We start from the raw sequence: 21,823 nt of genomic DNA, 5'->3' as shown, positions 1-21,823 counted from the left end.
ACTGATCCCAAAATTGAATATTAACGGGAACCTAAAGTTACTGATTAAAATATTGAATAATAACGGGAACATGAAGTTACTAATAACAATTTTGAATATTAACGGGAACATGAAGTTACTGATCACAATATTGAATATTAACGGGAACTTGAAGTTACTGACTAAAATATTTAATATTAATACGAACACGAAGTTACTGATCAAAATATTGAATATTAACGAAAACATGAAGTTACTAATCAAAATATTTTGAAATTAACGGGAACGAAGTTACTGAGCAAATTATTAAATATTAACGGGAACATGAAGTTACTGATCAAAATATTGATTATTAACGGGAACGTGAAATTACAAAAGGTTATTTAGACACAATTTAATTTTGGTGATTTCAATTTTGTTCCTAATTTTCTTCAGACACAATTTAATGTTAATTGTTCTTTTTTTTCCACAAAATATTAATTACTTTTAATATAATTTTTTTCTATTAAAAAATATACATCTAAAACAAATGCGTGTACCGTACCAGAACCCGTGCGAACGCACGGGTTTGTTACTAGTTATTAGAATAAATAATTGCAGGAATTTGTTCAAACAAATAAATATATTATTAAATGAACGAATAAAGAAATCCTCCTTTATATATCTAACGACGTTGGTTCTGTTCATTCTTATATTTTCTACTTCTTCTTCTCTCTCTCTTTTCACTTTTCTCTTCTTCACCGTCACAGCAACCGCTTCAAAATCAAACTCTCCCGCTACTACTACATACACCCTACTCATTCAACCAACACCCCACCCTCTATTCACCTTTACTCGCTCATCTTTTCGCTTCACAACCATGTCTCAGACTAACTGGGAAGCTGATAAGATGCAAGTTTCAACCTTTCGTTTCTTATTCGTCATTTTATTAACTTGGCTTTTCTATTTCATGCTCTATTCGTTCTTTTCCACTTTCTTGATTTCTCTTTTGGGTTTTTTGTTTCTGTTTTTGTTTTATTCGGTTTTCTGCACTTTTATTTTATGTTTATCATGAATGCACACTTTTTTTTGTATGTTTTGAGTTTCTTAGGGTTTGTAGTTTTCTGCAAGTTTTACAAGAAATTGCTAATTTTGGCTTATGAAAATTCAATTTTTGTGTGTTTTTTTTGGAATGTCGGTGTAAAGTTTCGATTTTTATGCTGATGGTAGTTGAAATTTCAGGTTGGATGTTTACATTCATGATTATCTTGTTAAGAGGGACTTGAAGGCTTCTGCTCAGGCTTTTCAAGCCGAGGGAAAAGTATCCTCGGACCCTGTTGGTAAGAAAAAACTAGGTTTAAAGGTGGTGTTTTTTTTGTGTTTTTTTACTCTCATCTTGTGTTTGTTCATTTTCTTGACTTTGTTGCTTTGTTTGTGTGTGTGTGGTTGGTTGTGACATGGGGTTGCAGCTATTGATGCTCCTGGTGGTTTTCTGTTTGAGTGGTGGTCGGTTTTCTGGGATATTTTTATTGCCAGGACTAATGAGAAACACTCCGAGGTTGCTGCATCGTATATAGAGGTTGGTTGGTTGGAAATCTTTCATATTATGCTATCTTTTTCTTGGTGGTGCCTTTGTTAAGTTGATGGCAAAGTAGGAGCTACATTTTACTAAATTATTACAAGAAAAGATGAAATTTAGTTGTTATTGCTTTTAATTTTGGTATGTGAAATTTTGTATTCAGACTCAATTAGTTAAGGCAAGGGAACAACAACAGCAGCAACAACCTCAACCGCAGCAGTTGCAACATCAGCAGCAACAACACATGCAGATGCAACAACTTATGTTGCAGAGACATGCTCAACAACAGCAACAGCAGCAGCAACAACATCAGCAGCAACAACAGCCACAATCGCAGCAGCAACAGCAGTCGCAACCACAACAACAACAACAAAGTAGGGACAGGGCTCATCTCTTAAATGGTAGCGCAAATGGGTTAGGTGGAAACCCGGGAACTGCAAATGCAATAGCAACAAAGATGTATGAGGAAAGGTTAAAAGTTCCCCTACAGAGGGATTCTTTGGATGATGCAGCAATGAAGGTAGGAAAATGTTCTGCTTATCTGACAACTACAAGATGAATGCTGTTTTTATAATGCCTATGTTCATTGCTTTGTTTTGGTATGGTATACAGCAGAGATTTGGTGAGAACATGGGTCAACTCTTGGACCCAAGTCATGCCTCGATATTGAAGTCAGCTGCAACTTCTGGTCAGCCTTCAGGGTGAGTTTTTTTTAGAAACTGTACTTTATTGCTTAATATGTAAGTCTTGTGGAGACAGAAGATAGTTTGTTCTTCAATTATTTGTCTGTGGCTTTGTTCATTGAAGTTTCATCTGATATATTATGAGTTAAACATCACTTTATTAAACATCACTTTATTAATGTGAAATAAAAGACATTCCTTTATCATATAAGGCCTATTTGGATTAGCTGCAGATATAAACACTTCTGAGAGTGTTTGAGCTTAAAGAAACAGTTTATGACACGCCCATTAGCTGTTTCCAGCTTATTTCTTTAAGCTCTTCAAGATAGTTTATAAAAACAACTTATAAGCATTATGAAAACAATTTGACTTTATTTTATCTTTTGTTAGAGAAATAGCTTATACATGAGCACCATGTGGAGTAGTGCTTATGGCTATAAGCTATTTATCCAAGCTAGGGCCATAATCTTCTGGACTGTACTTCTGACTTTGATAATTCAATGGTCATGTGTTTCTTATTTTAAAAATAATTTCTGGTGTTCAATTCTCTTGCAAGTTCAATTCTCTTGCAAGTTCAATTCTCTTACATTATGCAATCTCGATATCGGTGGGTGTTTACTCTACCAATTTTTTTGATTTCAGGCAAGTTTTGCATGGCGCCGCTGGTGGGATGTCTCCACAAGTTCAAGCTCGTAGTCAGCAATTACCAGGGTCTACAACGGTAACACCTTATTTCCTAGAGTTATCTTGTTACTTCTTATATTCCATATCAGCTGCTTTTCCCTGATTTGCCACTTGTAATCAGGATATGAAGAGTGATATAAATTCTGTTTTAAATCCCAGAGCTGCGGGTCCTGAAGGATCACTGTTAGGAATTTCTGGTAATTCCATAAGAAAGTTTGGGCTTTAATGTTATATTAGTTGTGATCTTATATTTTTAATTCTTGCTTATAATTGTAGTTAACAATGTGCATTTTTTGATTTTTCTTGTGCCAGGATCAAATCAAGGAAATAACAATTTGACTTTGAAAGGGTGGCCACTCACAGTATGTGATAATTATTATTTTTTTATTATTTTTATTCCCGGCTGATATTTTCTATTTTCACACACATTTCCTTAATTGTTGTGAATGCACTTCAGTTGTTAATTTTCCTTATTAAGCCTTTCCGTCCTTTTATTAGGGTTTGGAGCATCTACGTTCTGGTCTACTCCAGCAACAAAAGCCTTTCATGCAGTCTCCTCAGCCTTTTCATCAACTGCAAATGTTGACTCCACAACATCAGCAACAGCTTATGCTTGCACAACAGAATTTGACATCACCATCCGTAAGTGAAGAAAGTAGGAGGCTGAGAATGCTACTGAATAATAGGAATATTGGCCTAAATAAGGACGGTCTTTCGAACCCTGGGGCTGATGTGTTATCGAATGTTGGATCACCTCTTCATGGTGGCGGCCCTCCATTTCCTCGTGGAGATACAGATATGCTAATGAAGGTGCTGGTTCTCTTTGAATTAGTATCTTTTCAACTCCAATTTAGTTGTTACATAATTAGTCAAACAATTATATATAGAAATCTCTTATACTATTTCATGGTTTGCATCTTCTGAAAGTGTCTTTTTTTTGCGTGTAGTTGAAACTGGCTCAGCTACAGCAACAACAACAGCAGCATCAACAACAGTCGAGCATCAGTCTACAGCAGCAGCAACTTCAACAGCACACTCTTTCAAATCAGCAGTCTCAGTCTTCAAATCATAGCATGCACCAGCAAGATAAAGTAGGGGGAGGTAGTGGTAGTGTCACCATGGACGGTAGCATGTCAAACTCATATAGAGGAAATGATCAGGTCAGTCCTTTTATAGCTATCAATATCTCATACATGTGTGAGCTTTTACATCCAGTTGCATGATTATGCATGTGTTCCTTTTTGTGGTTGGTCTCATCAATTTTCTGTTGGTATGTTTTTATAATTTTGGACGTCGCAGCAGGATTATTTTATGGATGTGCCCGTGCCTTGATTATTTAATGGTTGCTTCTTCACCAGTTTCAAGTTCTAATATTACAAAACAATCTCTTTAACCTCAAGTGTTTTATTGTGTTGTTGGAAAATGATTTTATTGTTTATTTTGTTTTTTGCATTTAAATGTGTGAAAACCATTATTTAAATGCATTTTGGTTTTTTTAATACATTTCAAGGTTACGAAAAGCCAGATTGGAAGAAAGAGAAAGCAGACTGTGTCTTCTTCAGGTCCTGCGAATAGTTCAGGAACAGCAAATACAGCGGGTCCTTCACCAAGTTCAGCACCTTCAACACCCTCAACTCATACTCCTGGAGATGCTATGTCAATGCCTGCTTTGCCTCATAATGGCAATTCTTCAAAGCCTCTAATGATGTTTGGCACTGATGGCACTGGGACTCTTACATCACCTTCAAACCAGTTGGTGAGTTGCTTTTTTTCATGGTCTGATTGATGGAAGGAATGATTTCATTCCTTGCAAGTAGACTCATTAACATTCCATTTTGGCAGTGGGATGATAAAGATCTTGAATTGCAGGCTGATGTTGATCGCTTTGTGGATGATGGATCTCTTGATGAAAATGTAGAGTCTTTTTTATCACAGGATGATACAGACCCTAGAGACCATGTTGGCCGTTGTATGGATGTAAGCAAAGGTGCAGTAAACACCACTTCATATTCATAGAATCTATGGAGCACAGGTTCCGAGTCAGACATGGACACAGACACAAACATTTGACACGACCCATACACGGACAGACATTTGACACGATACATACAGACACGTTGACTCTGCCAGTGTAAAAACACAGGACATAGGCACCACAACACACTTAATTTTAGAGGTGTCCCTGCTTCATAACTTTATATTGACCATAAAATATTCTGACTTCATCCTTGCAATGAGTTTCTCATCTGTATGTCTAATTTGTGAAGTGCTGAATAGTGCGAGAACAAATTCATGATAAGTACGCGAATAAGTGTGTCGCTTAAATGGATATCCCATTTTATAGTTTTTTGAATTTCAAACAATCTCACTCTAACTATATTAACATAAACAGGTACCACTATGTTTCTACAACGTTGATGCCAATCAGATTTCTGGCAAACTATTTATAGCTATGTGATCACATAGTTGAAAAAAATCAGCCATGCAGAGAAAAGTGAATTTATAGTGCAGGCATTTATTATGCTTTAAAATTTAGACTTGGTAATTTTTAATTTTGCATTTGAAAAAAAACTGATATCCTAATCTTATCCATCCAATTTGTTTTATATATTTGATGTCTATTGGGGTGGATCATCATTACCACAACTTTAAAATGAAAAGATGGGGTCAATCATTTATACCTACAATGGTAGCGAAAATGGCAATAATGACGGTTTGGCTGCTACGATCACTATTTTGAAATACTTTGCCGCATGTGAAAGAAATTTTTATTAGAAAAATAGCTATTAGTTGTGGGTATGCAGGTAAAGAGCTTTGCCTAAAAAAAGTTAACCAGTTTCTAAGTGCAGTACACACTTTTGTGAGGATATTTTTCGCAATATACAGCACTGCTCATCTAATTTTCTGCCACTCCAGTACACACGTTTGCACTTTTCTTTAATTACTTGACGCAAGGCAATGGCAAAGATTTATAAGCTAAGGGAAGGGGACTCTTTTTCAGGCTTCACATTTTCTGATGTAAATTCTGTACGCGCAAGCTCAAGCAAAGTTGCCTGTTGTCATTTCTCATCTGATGGAAAATTACTTGCAAGCGGTGGACATGACAAAAAGGTTAGGGGAATCATTAATTTTGATAAGAATATTCATTGTACTTTTTTTTGTTCCACCAACTTTCTGAAATTAGCAACGAGCTTTGTGCAAATGTCCTGCTTTTGAAAGATATTGAAAGAAAAAATCAGGAATTTTCTCTCTTTATTATGTTTAGATATGGAATAATGTTATATTTCCATCCTGATTTTCCCATAATGCAGGCCGTTATATGGTATACTGATTCTCTAAAACAAAAAGCTACTCTTGAAGAACATTCATCTTTGATAACTGACGTCCGTTTCAGTCCAACCATGCCGCGTCTAGCAACATCCTCTTTTGACAAAACTGTCCGGGTTTGGGATGTTGACAATGTTAGTAAATTTCTTTACTGTTTTTCTCTAATAGTAATATCACTTTTGGGAAATTATTTTCATGAAGCACCGACACCAGACACAACACTAATACATAGACAATATTAGTTTTAGAAAATAGAAGTGATTGAGCATAACAATAATGTGTTTGTGCTACATACTTTGAATCACAAAAATGATTTGAATTGATGATTATGATTTGTGTTCGACCTAGATGTTATTCCATCATTAATTATGTTATAACTCTCATACATCATAAGATAATGTAATCTATGCATAATTTTCAGTTTGACAAACATGGTATTGGATAGAACATTATTACGGAGTTTGATTCATGTAGCCGACCCCACTTAGTGAGATAAGACTTTATTGTTGTTGTTGTTAGTAGATTAGGTGTTGTATATGGCAAAAGAGTTGTCCTGTTATTGTAATTTCAAGCGTTAGATCTATATTTTTGCTGGAATGTTGTTGATGTTTGCAGTCTTGGTTAGTTTCTTTGCGTCTGTATAGAAGATAAACTGTGTTTCTCTAATGGGTATTTTGCATTAACTGAATAATGATTTCTGTGCAGCCTGGGTATTCTCTTCGCACATTCACAGGACATTCCACATCTGTTATGTCACTAGATTTTCACCCAAATAAAGATGACCTTATCTGCTCTTGTGACGGTGACGGTGAGATACGGTATTGGAGTATAAACAACGGCAGCTGTGTTAGAGTCTCCAAGGTAGAATCTTAATCAATTTATTTTACTTTCTATACACATACACCCCTCTGTAGCCTTATGTATTGGAATCGACAATGTATTCATTTCAATCTGCTGACAAATGACAATCTTCTTGTTGCTTAGGGTGGTACTACCCAGATGAGATTTCAACCTCGTTTAGGGAGGTACCTCGCTGCAGCTGCCGAGAACATTGTGTCTATACTTGACGTGGAGACACAGGCCTGCCGATATTCATTAAAGGTTTGTTAGTAGTTCTACTCAAAGAGTCAGGATCGCAAAGTGATGCATCTTAATGTCAAAGTGTTAGAAATGAACTTAAAATATTAACTAATGAACTGTTATGGTTGTAGGGTCATACAAAGACAATAGATTCTGTAAGCTGGGATCCATCTGGAGAGTTGCTGGCATCAGTGAGCGAGGACTCAGTTAGGATTTGGACTCTTGGAACAGGAAATGAAGGGGAATGTGTTCATGAGCTTAGCTGTAATGGAAGTAAGTTTCATTCATGTGTTTTTCATCCAACATACCCTTCACTGCTCGTCATTGGCTGTTATCAGGCAAGTCTTTATTGTCTCGTTGATATTGGCGTTATTTGTCATTTCTCCTACTCTATTATGCAATTAACAAACACATGCTTAATAATTGGTACGTTCTCGTGCAGTCGATGGAGCTGTGGAACATGGCCGAGAACAAGACAATGACTTTGTCTGCTCATGATGGTTTAATTACTGCCTTGGCGGTTTCAACTGTAAATGGTTTGGTAGCTTCTGCCAGTCACGATAAGTTCATCAAGCTCTGGAAGTAAGTAACATGAAGTAACTCCACTCCGTCTCCGATTGACAATACTCGCGATACTCTTAGGTTTCTGTTAGTGTTTGATCACACATTTTGTAGGTTATCTTTTGGACTCTTGAATCAACCCACCTCATCTTCTCCTTTTGGTGGTTTTGATTTTCTATGACTTTAGGTTCTAACCTATATGTAATGGCACTGCAATGTAGATAGTCTACCATGCTGTCACATCTTGTATCTAGTTGGTCGTTTACTTGAATATTGTGACATGTTGAAAGATTGTTTAACAAGTAACAACTAATTCGAGCCGAGTCGAGGAGACTTATAGAACTATATAGTTATCGTAGTGTGTGTTTTTTCCATTTGCAATACTCGAGCCGAGTCGTGTAGACTTTAAGTTCTAACTTGAGACTTTGCTGAAGGATAATTAAATTAATGCAACTAAGACCAATTAAGAAATTTAGTTATTTTTGCTTGGAAAAGAGAAATAATGTGTTGTTTTACAAAATTATCATCCATTTAAGTATGAGATAATTTAAAGAATTGAGAAAGAGAATAATATAAAGTCAATAATATTATTGAAAGAAATGTTAAATATTTTTTTGTGTGCTTGTTTTTACTTTTATTTTGTGAAATATTTTTTTAAGTGTTATTTTAAATTATTTGCTGATGAATTCTAATTAAATTGAGGGGATCTTGAAAAGAAAGGCGCTTATGGTGTTTTTGATAGGGTGGAAGAACGTCCTATGAAAATTAAAAAATGCCCTTGAGATTTTGGGAATGTATTTTCGGATGTAAATGTATTTCCATAGTAAATTTAATCATAAAATTGGGACATTGTCCAAAAATGAGTGAATTTGAGGTGCATTTGGCAATGCATTTTTAGAATTTACAGTGGCGGAGGATCGTGGGGGCGGGAGGGTGCTGCTGCACCCCTCAAAAGTTGAAAATTCTTTGAACATGCTGTATTTGTTTTAAGACACCTCTCATGATTTATATTATTTTATTATTATCATACATTAATTTGGGCTGTTTTATTTCTAAGCTTCCAACAAAAAATAAATTAAAAAAATTCTTTTAACTTTACTAAGATACTTATCTTTTGCATAAAATTAATTCATAAAAAATTTATTAACCATAAACAATTTAAATATACTTGAGTGAAAAATTCTTGAATCGTCTATATTTTAGACTATATAATTATGTTGGTCCTATTGATTTGATTTTAGTATTTTTTTTTTTTTTTATGTTAATAATGATACTAAATATTTAATTGTATTAGTGTTAGATTGATTTGATTTTAGTTCATGAATTTAATGATAGTGTTTTAATGATAGTGCACTGTCACTGTAAAGAATTATTTTAAAGTGGCAAATCATATAAGTGTTTTAAAATTTACACTCTGACTTGACGGAATACATGATTGTTATTAGTTGACAGTGTAAAAATAATTTATACTGTCGGTGCACCATCTATTTTCTCTTAGTTCATTGTATTGAAATTGATAGTTAATTTATGCAATGTTATATATAAAATTAAACAAAAATGCTAAGTTGACACCAAATTTTAACATTATAAGGTATTTTATGCAGTTTTTTTATTTTTTATAGTATTTTATAGCCACTTAGAAATATGTACTTGTATTTAATTGTATTTAACCATCACATAATATCAGCATGTTGTGTAGGCTTTAGAGGTAAGTTTTGGTGTAACTATAGCATTCCTCAAAATTAAACTCTTACTCTTATTTGATAATAATTCTTTTGTGTATTTTATTTTAGAAGTGATACAGTAATTGAATATGAGAAATTTAATGTTTTTTATGTAAAGAATAAGTCTCTAAAAAAAAGTAAAATTATATATAATTGTTATGAATTTTTAAAAAAAATTGCTGCCCCCCTTATTCTTTGGAGCAAGATCCGCCACTGAGAATTTAGGAAGTATTTTTGTATTTTCACGAGGTGTTCTAGTAATTTCTTTTTTTTAATAATAAAGAGAACCTAAGCCTAAAAGAAAAAGAAAAATATATTTTTTTTAGTAAAGAGGGCCTAAGCCCAAAAGAAAAAAAAGTTACATAATAAGAGATTTTTTCAGCCTAGCATATGAGGTGGAAAAGAATTTTATGAAAATTTAAAAATTGTCCCTCAATTTTGGAAATAAATTTTCATATGCACCAAATTTTACTCTACAGGCTAACCATTTTTTTGGAGATACATCTTCGTTGCATAGTATCAAGTTATACGGAGATGTTAGATTATTCAGGAGATGAATTTCCACAAAAATTAAATATGTTACTGCTAAAGCCAACCACCTGCATGATCATATCTCATATCCATTTTTTCTCTCATAAGTTCCTTTTAAAAAATCCTTCTAATAATCTCAATCAAGATTTTTACTTCGAAACTTCTTTTTTATGTTTCATCAAAATTAAGAAAGAGCAAAATAGGTGGAAATGTAAGGTAAAGTTCATTTATTTAAACCTCACCGCTCACATTAATCATGTTATGTCGTTGACAAAAGTTACGTCATATTCGGAAATGTATATTTGAATTCTTTATGAACTCACTCGGAGATGCATTTTAAAAGTCGTCACTCTGATTTTTCAGTTTTAGATGTTTTCGAGCATTTTATGTTTTTGTTTTCATTAGAAATGGTACATCCTGATGTTTTTCCCAAACCAAATGTGTCTCTGGATGCCTCATGAGTAGTTGTGAATGAGATAGATATTAGCAATTAGTTTAAAAATGAACAAGAGTTTGATTTCGTGATCACATACTTCTAAGGATTCATATAGAGGCATCCAAATTGAGGTTTACTGTTGTAATCAAAAGGTTCAATAATGATTCAGATATAAGAGGGACATTTGTTACATTGACATGAGAAAGAAGTGGGAAATATAGTCTCCTCCAGAATTTCAAACGAGATAAACTAGTATAAGAAAATGTGAGTGCCCCTTTAAGTTGCGTGGTTATCGGTTGACAAATAAAAAATGGAGATTTAATGTGACATGTGGTTTACATAGCCATGATTTGTGTGAAAAGTTAGTTGGTAATCCAATTGCATGTCGCCTCATGTCGGAAGAGAAGAAATGTGTTTCTGGCATGACATTGAATTTGGTGCAACTAGAAAACATATTTGCAACCTTGAAGCGTAAAAGATTTTTATATTAATTGAGTTTGAAGTAATTATAATCAATTCAAATATGTAGCTCAGTTGGTAGCATTCTCGCCTCACAATCTACTGAAACCAGATTTGAATCCTAGATATTACAAAAGTTTTAGTTGGTGGTGTGTTGTTATTATATTTCCATATTAAAAATAACAAGCCACGTTTTTGTATATTACTATAACATACATTCTATGAGATTTTATATGTACATTCTATGAGATTTTGTATGTTAATAAGCAATATAATTAGTGTTGTCTGAGTAGTGGAAGAAATGTCTTTTAGACCATCTAAACATGTTTGTTGGTTGGTTCTAAACATGTTTGTTGGTTGGTTAAAATGGCACTGAGTAGTGTTTGGATGTTGTCAGCTTGTAAATTTGGAAGAAACCGTATGAATGGTTAAAACGATTTGCTTCTGTTGTGCCAATTAAAACAAATAGCCACATCTTCCTCAGCTTGTCTTGTACCTTTGTTACTTGCCAAGCTACATAAGCATGCTGCATCAGATTTAATCAAAGATTTTAATGGTTCACAACAACTATCAGGTGGGTTTTTAGTCACATTAAGATAGTTTAAGCAAGGTGATAGCTTGTTTAAAAGAGTTATCTTGAGCACTTCCAAGTGAGACATAGGTTACTAATATAACAAATGTAATTAAGCAAAGTGTGTCAAAGTGTGTAAATTTATTCGGTTATAAAGGAGTAATGGAGAGTGTGGGGAGCTATCATATCAGAATTGTATTTCTGTCAAACAGAAAGTTATATTTAATGACAATTACTAACATGTAGTACTAATGTCGGATGCAAATTTGTTTTATAATTCATAACGTGAAATATGGTACATAAACTTAAAATTGACTTAAATTTTCATGTATTATAATTAGATTATATTAGTGACTAAATTAAATTGAGTTAATGCATTGTGTAACTTTTCTTGTCTTTGATGTATTATGTTGTTTCTTTATGTTGTTTGTTTCTTGAGAGTACAGAACTAAATAGGACTTTACTAAGAACTAACTTTGATAATAACCATGGGTTGTGTTGAATCTTATATAATGGTTTAAGGTGTAGGTCTTTATGATAATGAAATAGTTTTAATATTGTTTTGTTTTTCAACTATAGTAAACTAATTTTGAGTCTCTAAGTAGATATTATTTCTCTTATATATATATATATCATATGTTTCAGAGTGTGTAAATTCCTAGCCAATTTTTAGTGATCAGATTAAGACTAAAAGGCTGTTCTATTTCTCCTGTTTACAGTTTTGGATTAAGTTTATACTTTATATCATATGTTTGCCAAAGGTGATATCGGTAAGTCAGTGGTGAGCTCTGTTTCTATGGAAAATGATTTTATATGGAAAATGTTTGTACCACTTTTAACTGTACAGAAGGTAGAAAAAAGGAAGTAAAGAAAACCATAGAGGTTTCATTTTACTGCACAGAACTACCACTATAAATGCTCTTTCGGGTTGTCGTTCTAATTTTGCTATTGCTTTTTTTATTAAATAGATGACAGAGAATCTAGAGCATACAAGTCTTACAACTTCAGCTAACCCTCATGATAAAGCTATATTGCCACCACATCTCAAAGAAAAAAAGCGTCAATTACGGATTACGGTCTGATATGTGGAGCCACTTCACCATGGTGGAAGGTGATGAGAAAAAGGCTAGATGTCAATATTGTGGAGTCTTAATTAAGTATAGTAATGGAACAAGTGGTATACGGACTCATCTAGGTAGATGCACTGCTTATGATCATGATCAAACCCAAGCAACCCAACCAAACAAAAGGAGAAAAACCTCTTCAGATGGGAAAAATACTTTGTTCGCCAAGCTATTCTAAATTTGATCAAGAGGAATGTCGAGCGCTACTTGTGAAAACATTTGTGTGTGCTGAGCTTTCATTTCGTTTTGTGGAGAATGAAGTGTTTAGAAAGCTATTGATCACCTTGCAGCCTCAATTTTATATCCCATAACGGTCTACATTGAGGCGTGATATTTGGGCGCTTTACCTTGAAGAAAAGGAGAAATTGAATTTTTTTAAACAAATTGTGGAAGAGTTTATTTGACCACTGACACTTGGACTTCAACTTAAAACTTAAGTTACATGAGTTTGACCGTGCATTTTGTGGATAATGAGTGGAAGATGCATAAGAAAATCATCAACTTTTGTCAAATCACGGGGCACTCGGGTCACATGATTGGGAAATATATTTATGATTACTTAAGAAGTTGGGGGTTGAGTCAAATCTTGACCATAACGTTTGACAATGCTTCGGAAAACACCACTATGATTAAGTATCTTAGCATAAGGATGGGGTCTTGAAGTAATCTTGTTTTGAACGGGGAATTTGTTCACATGCGTTGTTGTACGCATATATTGAATTTAATTGTAAAATCAGGAATGAAGGAGGATAAAAGTTGCATAAAAAAAATTCGTCATGCGGTTAAATATGTCAAATCTTCTCCTAGCAGACTAGTTGAATTTATGGAATATGCAGTACAGGAAAAAGTTGCATACAAAGGTGTTGTTATCCTTGATGTTGAAACGAGATGGAATTCAACTTATTCAATGTTAAAGGCAGCCTTACAGTATCAAAAAGCTTTTGATTTGCTCTATGCACGAGATAAGACATTCCGCGAAGAAATGGACAAAACAAATGGGGGAGTTAAGAAAGAGGATTGGGCATATGTTGCATCAGTGCTTCCCTTGCTTGAGATGTTTTACAAATCTACAAATCGTTTGTCTGGATCATTATATGTCACTAGTGCTTCATATATGGCAGAGGTGTTCTCCATTGGAAAAGGGATCAATAAGCATTTAGAGAGTGACAATGAGCACATAAAAAACACGGCAGAGAAGATGAAACGCAAATTCAACAAGTATTGGGGAAATCCTGACGTAATAAACATCTTACTGTTGATTGCTGTTGTTCTTGATCCAAGGGTGAAATTGTCTATTGCGGAGTTTTATATTACTCTTTTATATGCTCACACTGGAAAAGATGATGATCTAAATAAAAAATTGAAGTCTTCTCTTTCAGAACTTTATGCTCAATATCGAGGTGTTGATGACTCTCAATCTAGCCAACTATATACACCACCAAATGAGAATGATGATGATAATATTTTTTGTCACTATAGTCAAGAAACTGGGCATAAGTATGATCTTAAGACTGAAATTGAATCATATCTACAAGAAGCACGGGTACCATACAATAAAGGAGCTGAGTTTGACATCTTGGGATGGTGGAAAGCCAACTTAACTCGATATCCTGTTTTGGCAAGCATAGCTCGAGAAGTATTGGCTATTCCCGCCTCTACTGTAGCTTCAGAGTCAGCTTTCAGCACTGACAGAAGGGTTGTTAGTGATTATCGCACTTGTCTAACACCTAAAATGGTGGAAGCGCTTGTTTGCACGCAAGATGGGTTGAAAGGAAAATCCATCTCCTTATTTTTTGAGGAGGACCTTGATGAAATCCATCAATTAGAGCAAGATAAATCAATTTTCTAACCTTTTTTTTATATTTATAATTATCACTACTCTTTTTATTTTAACACAATGTGCACTTGTTTAAGAGATGTTCTCTAATTTAAATCAATTATGTCAGAGAAAATGACTACTAAGTAGTAGATTATATTATAGAAGTCTTTATTTACAAAAAAATTGGCTAGCATGATATATTTACTGTACTAATACATAAAAAAGAGTTTCTGTTTGATACCTGAATATAGAATAAGATATGCTGATTGCAAGTTGAGGATTGATACCTGAATTGTGTTTGTAAAATATTTAGTAATTTAAAGATAACTCTTTACTTGAAATTTAGAATTTATTGATACTTATATTTTAAGAAACTAGACTGAATTTTATAGATATTAACCACTGGAAGTTTCAAATTCCACTGGAAGTAATGTTAGTTGTAATTCCAATAAAATTGCTTATCCTATTTCCGTGCTTATTCACACTCCTTATTTTAATTGAACCAATTGGATGAATGAGTCCTAAAACAAAAATCATTTTCTAAATATAAACACTGCTTTCTAATAAATTTTCATTTACTCAAATCTAACTTCGGTTGTTATTTTAATTAATCTGTCGAAGCAAAGGTATGTTTAGTTGAAAATAGAATCTAGGGAGTGATTTATTAGGATATGTAAGTCAAGTATTAATAGAGAATAAATATATGGTAAGTAAGTTTCATGTTAGTAATATGAACTTGAATTTCACTTGGATATAAAAGTGACTCAAATAACATTGACTTAGAACTTTGAACTTTGATTTAGTTTGAAGTTCGAATACGATTGATATTTGTTGTTTATTCTCAAATCCTGATACATATAAGTGCTAATTTTGAAAGATATATTGGTTATGGTTATGTTGATATCTAACTTGTTTGTCATCTTAATTTATATGATTGTTGCTAATTTTTGATTTTGTTTTGTAGAGATAACATCTTCGACGTCGGTTAATCTTGATGATGATGAGGACTTTGCAAGTTAAAAGAGTTTAAGAACACCCTAGTTTAATTTTAGTTGCTTTTGGTTTAAGAAATAATTCGATTGACTTTTGTGTGAAAGTTGTAATTAGATACTAGGATTGACTTCTTCGAGCTTATCAACTAATATAAGTTTTTTGACACTCTTTGGGAGACTTTATCAAAACAACTTATCACATTTCTTATAAGTTTTTTTAGCTTATTTTTATAAGTTCTTCGAGATAGCTTATGAGAACAACTTATAACAGATATAAAAACCATTTAAATTTATTTCATTTTTTTGCTATAAAAATGACTTATACAAATTTATTCATAAGTGCTTATTTTTATAAGCACTTGTGCTATAAGCTGTTTATCCAAACAACCCTAAATATTATAAAATAATATTTTATTAATTTGTGATTTTTTGAATGAGTTTTGCAATTTTGAATTAATTTGGATTTTGATTATTTATGTAGATAAAAAGAATTAAGTTAAAAATGATGTAAAATAGTATATTAAAAAATTTATAAAAAAATGCTAAAAATAAATTTAAATAGATTTTTTATTAAAAAAAAATCAAAACTAAGTATAACGGTCTGGTTCTTTTAGTAAATAGTTCGGTTTGGAAAAATTGTCTTCTAATAATTTGGTACGGTTCAGAATTCCGAACCGTTATGCCAAACCAAAACTTTTGGTTCAGTTTGGTTCTTAACAAATTGAAACGGTTCGGTACGGTTCGGATTCCATTATACAATGGTTCGGTTCGGTTCAGTTTTTTAACAGAGCCGAACCATGAACAGCCCTAGATACCTGGATATTACAAAAAAATTAGTTGATGTTTTCTTATTATATTTCTATATTAAAATAACAAGCCACATGGACGCCACGTAGGAAGCCATTTACAAAATTCTCCATGTACAGTCAGCCAAATAAAGGATACCTGAATATTACAAAAATTTTAGTTGGTGTTTTCTTATTATATTTCTATATTAAAATAACAAGCCACGTAGGAAGCCGTTTACAAAATTCTCTATGTCCAGTCAGCCAAACAAATGATAGCGGGTTCTGGAAACAGAATCTTTATTTTATAAGGGGGAATAAAAAGAAAATACTTGGAAAACCAAATCTCGCCTGGATCTAACAAAAAATTTAGTTGCTGTTTTCTTATTATATTTCTATATTAAAATAACAAGCCACGTGGACGCCACGTAGGAAGCCATTTACAAAATTCTCCATGCTCAGTCAGCCAAACAAATGATAGGGGTTCTGGAAATAAAATCTTTATTTTATAAGGGGGAATAAAAAGATAATACTTCCAAATTTCGTCCTAATAGCAGAGGGTATAATGCATAATGCATTTAACCCTAAATTAAATTCAATGTAGTACACTTGATCAAAATAATTGGGTTCCATGTACATCACTTGGTTTCCTTTAAAGATAATTGGATTGTATATAATAATAGATTAAATTCAATGTAGTACACTTGATCAGTTCAATGTACATCATATATTTTTAAAAAAAATTGTTTAAAAATATCTTAAAAAACAAAATATTGATATATTTTTTTTGACCAATAGGCATGTTTAAATGGAAAGTTTATATTTTTAATGTTGTCCTTGAAAGAAGAGTCAATGAACCATTTGAATTTGAAAGAAAAAAAAAAGGAGAATAATTTTAATAGGTGATAATAATTATAGTATATAATAATAATATTATTAATAATGATTATAATTATAATCTTTACTTATCTAAATAATGTATAAAATAATAATAATAATGCAATTGGCCAATTAAATTTAGGTTTACTTTAATAGTATTTTATATATTATCACTATCTATATAATTGAACATTAGTAGAGAAAAATACAATCCACGTAATAAAATATAGTTAAAAAAAAAAAAGAAGAAGAAAGAGAAATGGATATTGAGTGTGGAATTCCAATTTTAGATTTTCGTAAGAGTACTGGAGTGACACTAGAAGAAGGAAGTCATGGATGGAAAGAAATGAGTAAGAAAGTGAGAGAAGCATTTGAAAGTCACGGTGCTTTTCTCTTAAGATGTGATGAAATACCACATGAATTACGTAAAGAAATGTTTACGGGTATGAAATCTTTGTTTGACCTACCCGAGGAGACAAAGCTGAAGTACACTGGCACAGGGAATTTTAGAGGCTACAACAAACTTCCTGGCCTTCCCCATAGTCACAGTTTTAGTATTGATGATGCTTTTCAGTCAGATACAACTAAAAAATTCACTAATCTCATGTGGTCAGAAGGAAATCCATCTTTCAGGTAATTATTTTATTTTTCTATTATATTAATCTATTGTAGCAATTTTTATAAAATATTTTAATAGTTTGTAATTGATGAAAAATAATCGAATATGTATATGCAGCGAGGCACTTATTTCTTTTTCCTCAAAAGCACGAGAACTTAACTCGCTTATTCTTAAAATGGCTGTGGAGGGCTTTGGCCTTCCTGAAAAATACATTTTAGAAGTTGAAGAGTTGAATAGCAATGCTAATTCACGAATGACAAAGTATCAACTTCCCGAAGAAAATGAAGGTTTTGCTATTACTTGTGTGCCTCACACAGACAAAGGTACCATAACCTTTTTATGCGAGGATGAAGTTCCAGGTCTGCAGGTATTACAAAAATCGGGCAATTGGGCTGATGTAAAATTTCCTCCAAATGGTTTTATTGTAATTGTTGGTGACATGTTGCAGGTAATCTATAATTATTTATAAATAAAATATGAAGTTTTTTTGCATTTATTTTAATTTTAATTATATCTCTAATTTTAATTATTTCAATTATCACATGGTTTTGTTGATGGTATATAGGCATGGAGCAATGGGAGATTCAAAGCACCAATGCATAGAGTGGTGTTAAGAGGAAACAAAGAGAGATTTGTATTTATTCTTTTTTCAGTGCCAAAGAAAGAGACCATCGTTAAGGCACCCTCTGAGTTGATTGATGAAGAAGATCACCCTTCCCTTTACAAGTCATTCCCTTTTCAAGAGTTTATGGATTTTCTTAAGATATATGGCACTAAAGAGGGAGAACTCAAAGCATTTGCTGGACTTTAATGGCTCACTATTTGATGCAAGCAATAATCCTCTATATTGATGCAAACTATTTGGACTCTTACTTTTACAATAAATGAGGATTAATAAAATAAAATGTGTTGTTTTCTTATTTTCATATTATTCAAAATTATTTATGTTCCTAAATCCTAAGCCCTCTTATCCTATTTATATTATATTAGTGTTGAAACGAGTATTATCATAGTTTTTAAAAAAAGGACAAAAATAACCGGGATAAAACGGTTAATATTGATATTAATATTATTATCACTAATTTTTTATTTAAAAAAAAATTATGGTTAATTCATTTTGCGACAATTACAATCAGTATCGTAATATCTGTATCGATTAAAATTCTAAAAACCGTTTTTAAATTTGAATATTATTATGTCTTTATTTTTTTCGGTCTCTTGTATATTTTAAATTAATGTAAAATATAGTAAATTCAATTTTTTAGTTGACAAAAATAAAATGAACTCATAAATAAAATAGTTTTAATGAATGATAAATTGGAAAGAAAGAAATCACACCAAAAGTTGGTTGAAGAATGACATAAATATAAAGAAAATTCTTTAAATAAAGAATAAAATTGAAAGTAAATAGTCACACAAAAAATTAAGTTGGTATCCCCTTTATTTTAATGGGTAAAAATAAAATCTTTTAAATAAAATAACTTAAATAAATGTTAAAACAGGAAAAAAAGAATTATAGTTACACCAAAAATTAGTATTTTCTTTATATATAGCATGGAAAATTCAATTTTTTTCAATTATGTAAAATAAAAAATTATAAGTAAATAGTTTAAATAAATACCAAAGTAAGAATGCAATATCCATATCGAAATTCGGCCCCCTATATATATATATATTATATATGATAATATGAAATTACTCCGTTGGTAATAGTGTAATGTAATTTTATTTGTGTATTTTGATCTTTTATCGTATTTTTTTATAGTTTTTGAATTATCATCAGTTGTAACTTTGAATGGACCGATTTATCGTTATTTTATTTTTATTAGCTATTTTGTAGTATTCTACCTTGTGTTATCCCTTTCACTCATCTAGGTTGAATTAATTACAATATTTTTTTATTATAAACAAATCAGTTAAACTCAAATATATATGCCTCGAATCACAAGTTAGAAGTCATAGAACACAGTGTTTTTTAAGGCTTAATCGGATCACAACTTTAGTTGATTCAAATCAAGAATAAAAGGGATATACGAAAATTCGTGGTTGTGAGTGTGATTCAAATTAGGTTTTATCTTATTCAAATCAAAGATACCTTGATGTGAATCATAACCATGATTGATATATATCACGACTAAATGACTTATTTTGAAAATTCCTTCTACTTGTATGATTTGAATTATGTAGTTGCTTGATTCGAATCACGTGATTCAAATCATGATCTGGATCAAATAAGCTTAACTCAAAATTTATCATCTTGATTCAAGCCACTTTTTCATCTCATTCAAAGCATAATTAAAGGATCTAACTCGGCTCAACTGCTTAATTTTTCACCTATTTAGTGGCTTATCTCTAGCATATATATATATATATATATATATATATATATATATATATATATATATATATATATATATATATCATTTTTGTCATTCTCTCAACACAAAGTTCTTGTAAGAATTCATATTTTCACAAATCTAGAAAAAAAACATGAGTGTTCTTTTTCACGCACCTTCTTTCTCAAGTCAAGTCTATAGAAAAACTTCATCAAGTGTTGTTTGGATATGTTTAGGAGTAGTGTAAGATTCTTGAGATAACCAATAATTTTCAACCTTGAATCAAAAATCTCATTGTTGCGGTACTCAAATTTATACTTGTAAGATCTTAGGTTTTATCGTTTTTCAAGAATCGCATGTGGCTAGGTTTTTATCTGCTTATGGCGATTTATGTGTGTAAGGTAGATTTTATCAGTATTAACTAATACTCTTATTGTTAGGTTAATTGTTCAATTAATAATTAATAAGATTCAATTTAATCATCGTGTGAAAATCAAATTCAGTTAATTGATGTGTTGCTTGTTTAGCATCTTCATTTCTCACATTCATTACATTTTCTGATATTTTGATTAAACCTTGAAATTAAACCAAACATAATCTTTTGTAAAATTCCGCGGCCACATTTTTTTTACAAAACTTTTACTTTAAAGAAAAATATTTTGAAAATCATTTAGAAAAAAGTCTATTCAAACATCTTCCCATATAAAGCCCATTCCACACTTATATTCTATTCAATAATATATACTATTCAACAATATATACTACTGAAATTTAATAATTTGGTTAAATTAAATCATAAAATTATTAGCAAAACACTTTAAATAAAGAGTTAAAAGATAGTGCACTGACAGTGTAAAATAATTTTACACTGTCATCCAATAGAAAATCATAAATGTGCCATGTCATTAAGTTTCTTTTAAATAAAAAATTAATTTAATTGGATACATGGGTGGTGATTGGTTGACAGTGTAAAAATATTTTACACTATCCGTGCATCATCCCTTTTCTCTTAAATAAAAAAGAAAAGTAAAAGATATAGATATAATCTAGTAGTTTTAAAATTTTTGCACGCAGAAAGGTTTAAATTATTGTAAGAAAAGGAAAAGGTTTACATAAAAGTTTTTTTGCCAAAATTTATAAATGAGTCAGGCTCTGTTCACATAAAAAAAAAAGTTTTCTTTTGACACTAAATTTTATCTTTATTTTTTAAAACTAAAGGTTCATGTTTATCTATTTGCACCAAAAACTAATATCTCAACTGAATCTAAAGATATAGAGAAGATTTTTTTTTAATAACTAACTTTAAAAAGAAATACAAAATAAACTTATATTTCAAAAAATTTATCCCAATAATGTTTGGGGTGTTTTACACGTAGGCGTCATTCCATATGACATCTCCTATTTTTTTTATAAAATTTTCAGTTATCTGCAGACCAAACATTAAAATATTTCGTAAATAATTGAAAAAATTTAAAAAAAAATTGGAGACGCCATGTGAGATGGCGCCTACGTGTAAAACACCCCAAACATGGTTATTGAAATAATTTTTTTTGAAATATGAGTTTGTTTTGTATTTTTTTTAAAATTTGATTATTAAAAAAAATCTTTAAGAGATATAGATGTAATATAGTTTTTTTTAAAATTATTGCATGCAGAAAAGTATAAACTTAGAAAAA

The 21,823-nt window shown here is 31.6% G+C and overlaps 2 protein-coding genes across 5 annotated transcripts; both read left to right on the top strand.

Annotated features, from left to right (window-relative positions):
- The first annotated feature begins 670 nt into the window (after nucleotides 1-670).
- Nucleotides 671-8,230, top strand: LOC131660593 (transcriptional corepressor LEUNIG-like). 4 transcript variants are annotated; one of them, XM_058929854.1, is made up of 18 exons: nucleotides 671-870; nucleotides 1,201-1,298; nucleotides 1,428-1,537; nucleotides 1,701-2,057; nucleotides 2,153-2,238; nucleotides 2,863-2,941; nucleotides 3,026-3,101; nucleotides 3,217-3,266; nucleotides 3,403-3,714; nucleotides 3,852-4,064; nucleotides 4,415-4,660; nucleotides 4,747-4,891; nucleotides 5,906-6,015; nucleotides 6,216-6,365; nucleotides 6,937-7,092; nucleotides 7,216-7,332; nucleotides 7,443-7,649; nucleotides 7,754-8,230. In XM_058929854.1, exons 1-18 carry the CDS (start codon nucleotides 839-841, stop codon nucleotides 7,895-7,897), a joined length of 2,688 nt encoding a protein of 895 aa, XP_058785837.1. In that variant the 5' UTR covers nucleotides 671-838; the 3' UTR covers nucleotides 7,898-8,230. The 4 variants fall into 4 exon arrangements, with proteins under 4 accessions (XP_058785837.1, XP_058785836.1, XP_058785839.1 ...); XM_058929853.1 differs by having other exon boundaries at nucleotides 672-870; nucleotides 2,150-2,238; XM_058929856.1 differs by having other exon boundaries at nucleotides 673-870; nucleotides 4,774-4,891.
- A 9,221-nt stretch (nucleotides 8,231-17,451) lies between these two features.
- LOC131655097 (probable 2-oxoglutarate-dependent dioxygenase AOP1) lies at nucleotides 17,452-18,668 on the top strand. The gene is made up of 3 exons (XM_058924999.1): nucleotides 17,452-17,825; nucleotides 17,929-18,259; nucleotides 18,377-18,668. The coding sequence occupies exons 1-3, from the start codon at nucleotides 17,452-17,454 to the stop codon at nucleotides 18,620-18,622; spliced, it is 951 nt and encodes a 316-aa protein (XP_058780982.1). The 3' UTR covers nucleotides 18,623-18,668.
- The last annotated feature ends 3,155 nt before the right edge of the window (nucleotides 18,669-21,823 follow it).

Source organism: Vicia villosa, linkage group LG3 (genome assembly GCF_029867415.1).
Source record: "Vicia villosa cultivar HV-30 ecotype Madison, WI linkage group LG3, Vvil1.0, whole genome shotgun sequence".
Lineage (NCBI taxonomy): Eukaryota > Viridiplantae > Streptophyta > Magnoliopsida > Fabales > Fabaceae > Vicia > Vicia villosa.
Note: the sequence above shows the minus strand (reverse complement) of the source record. Positions and strands in the feature narration are given on the sequence as shown.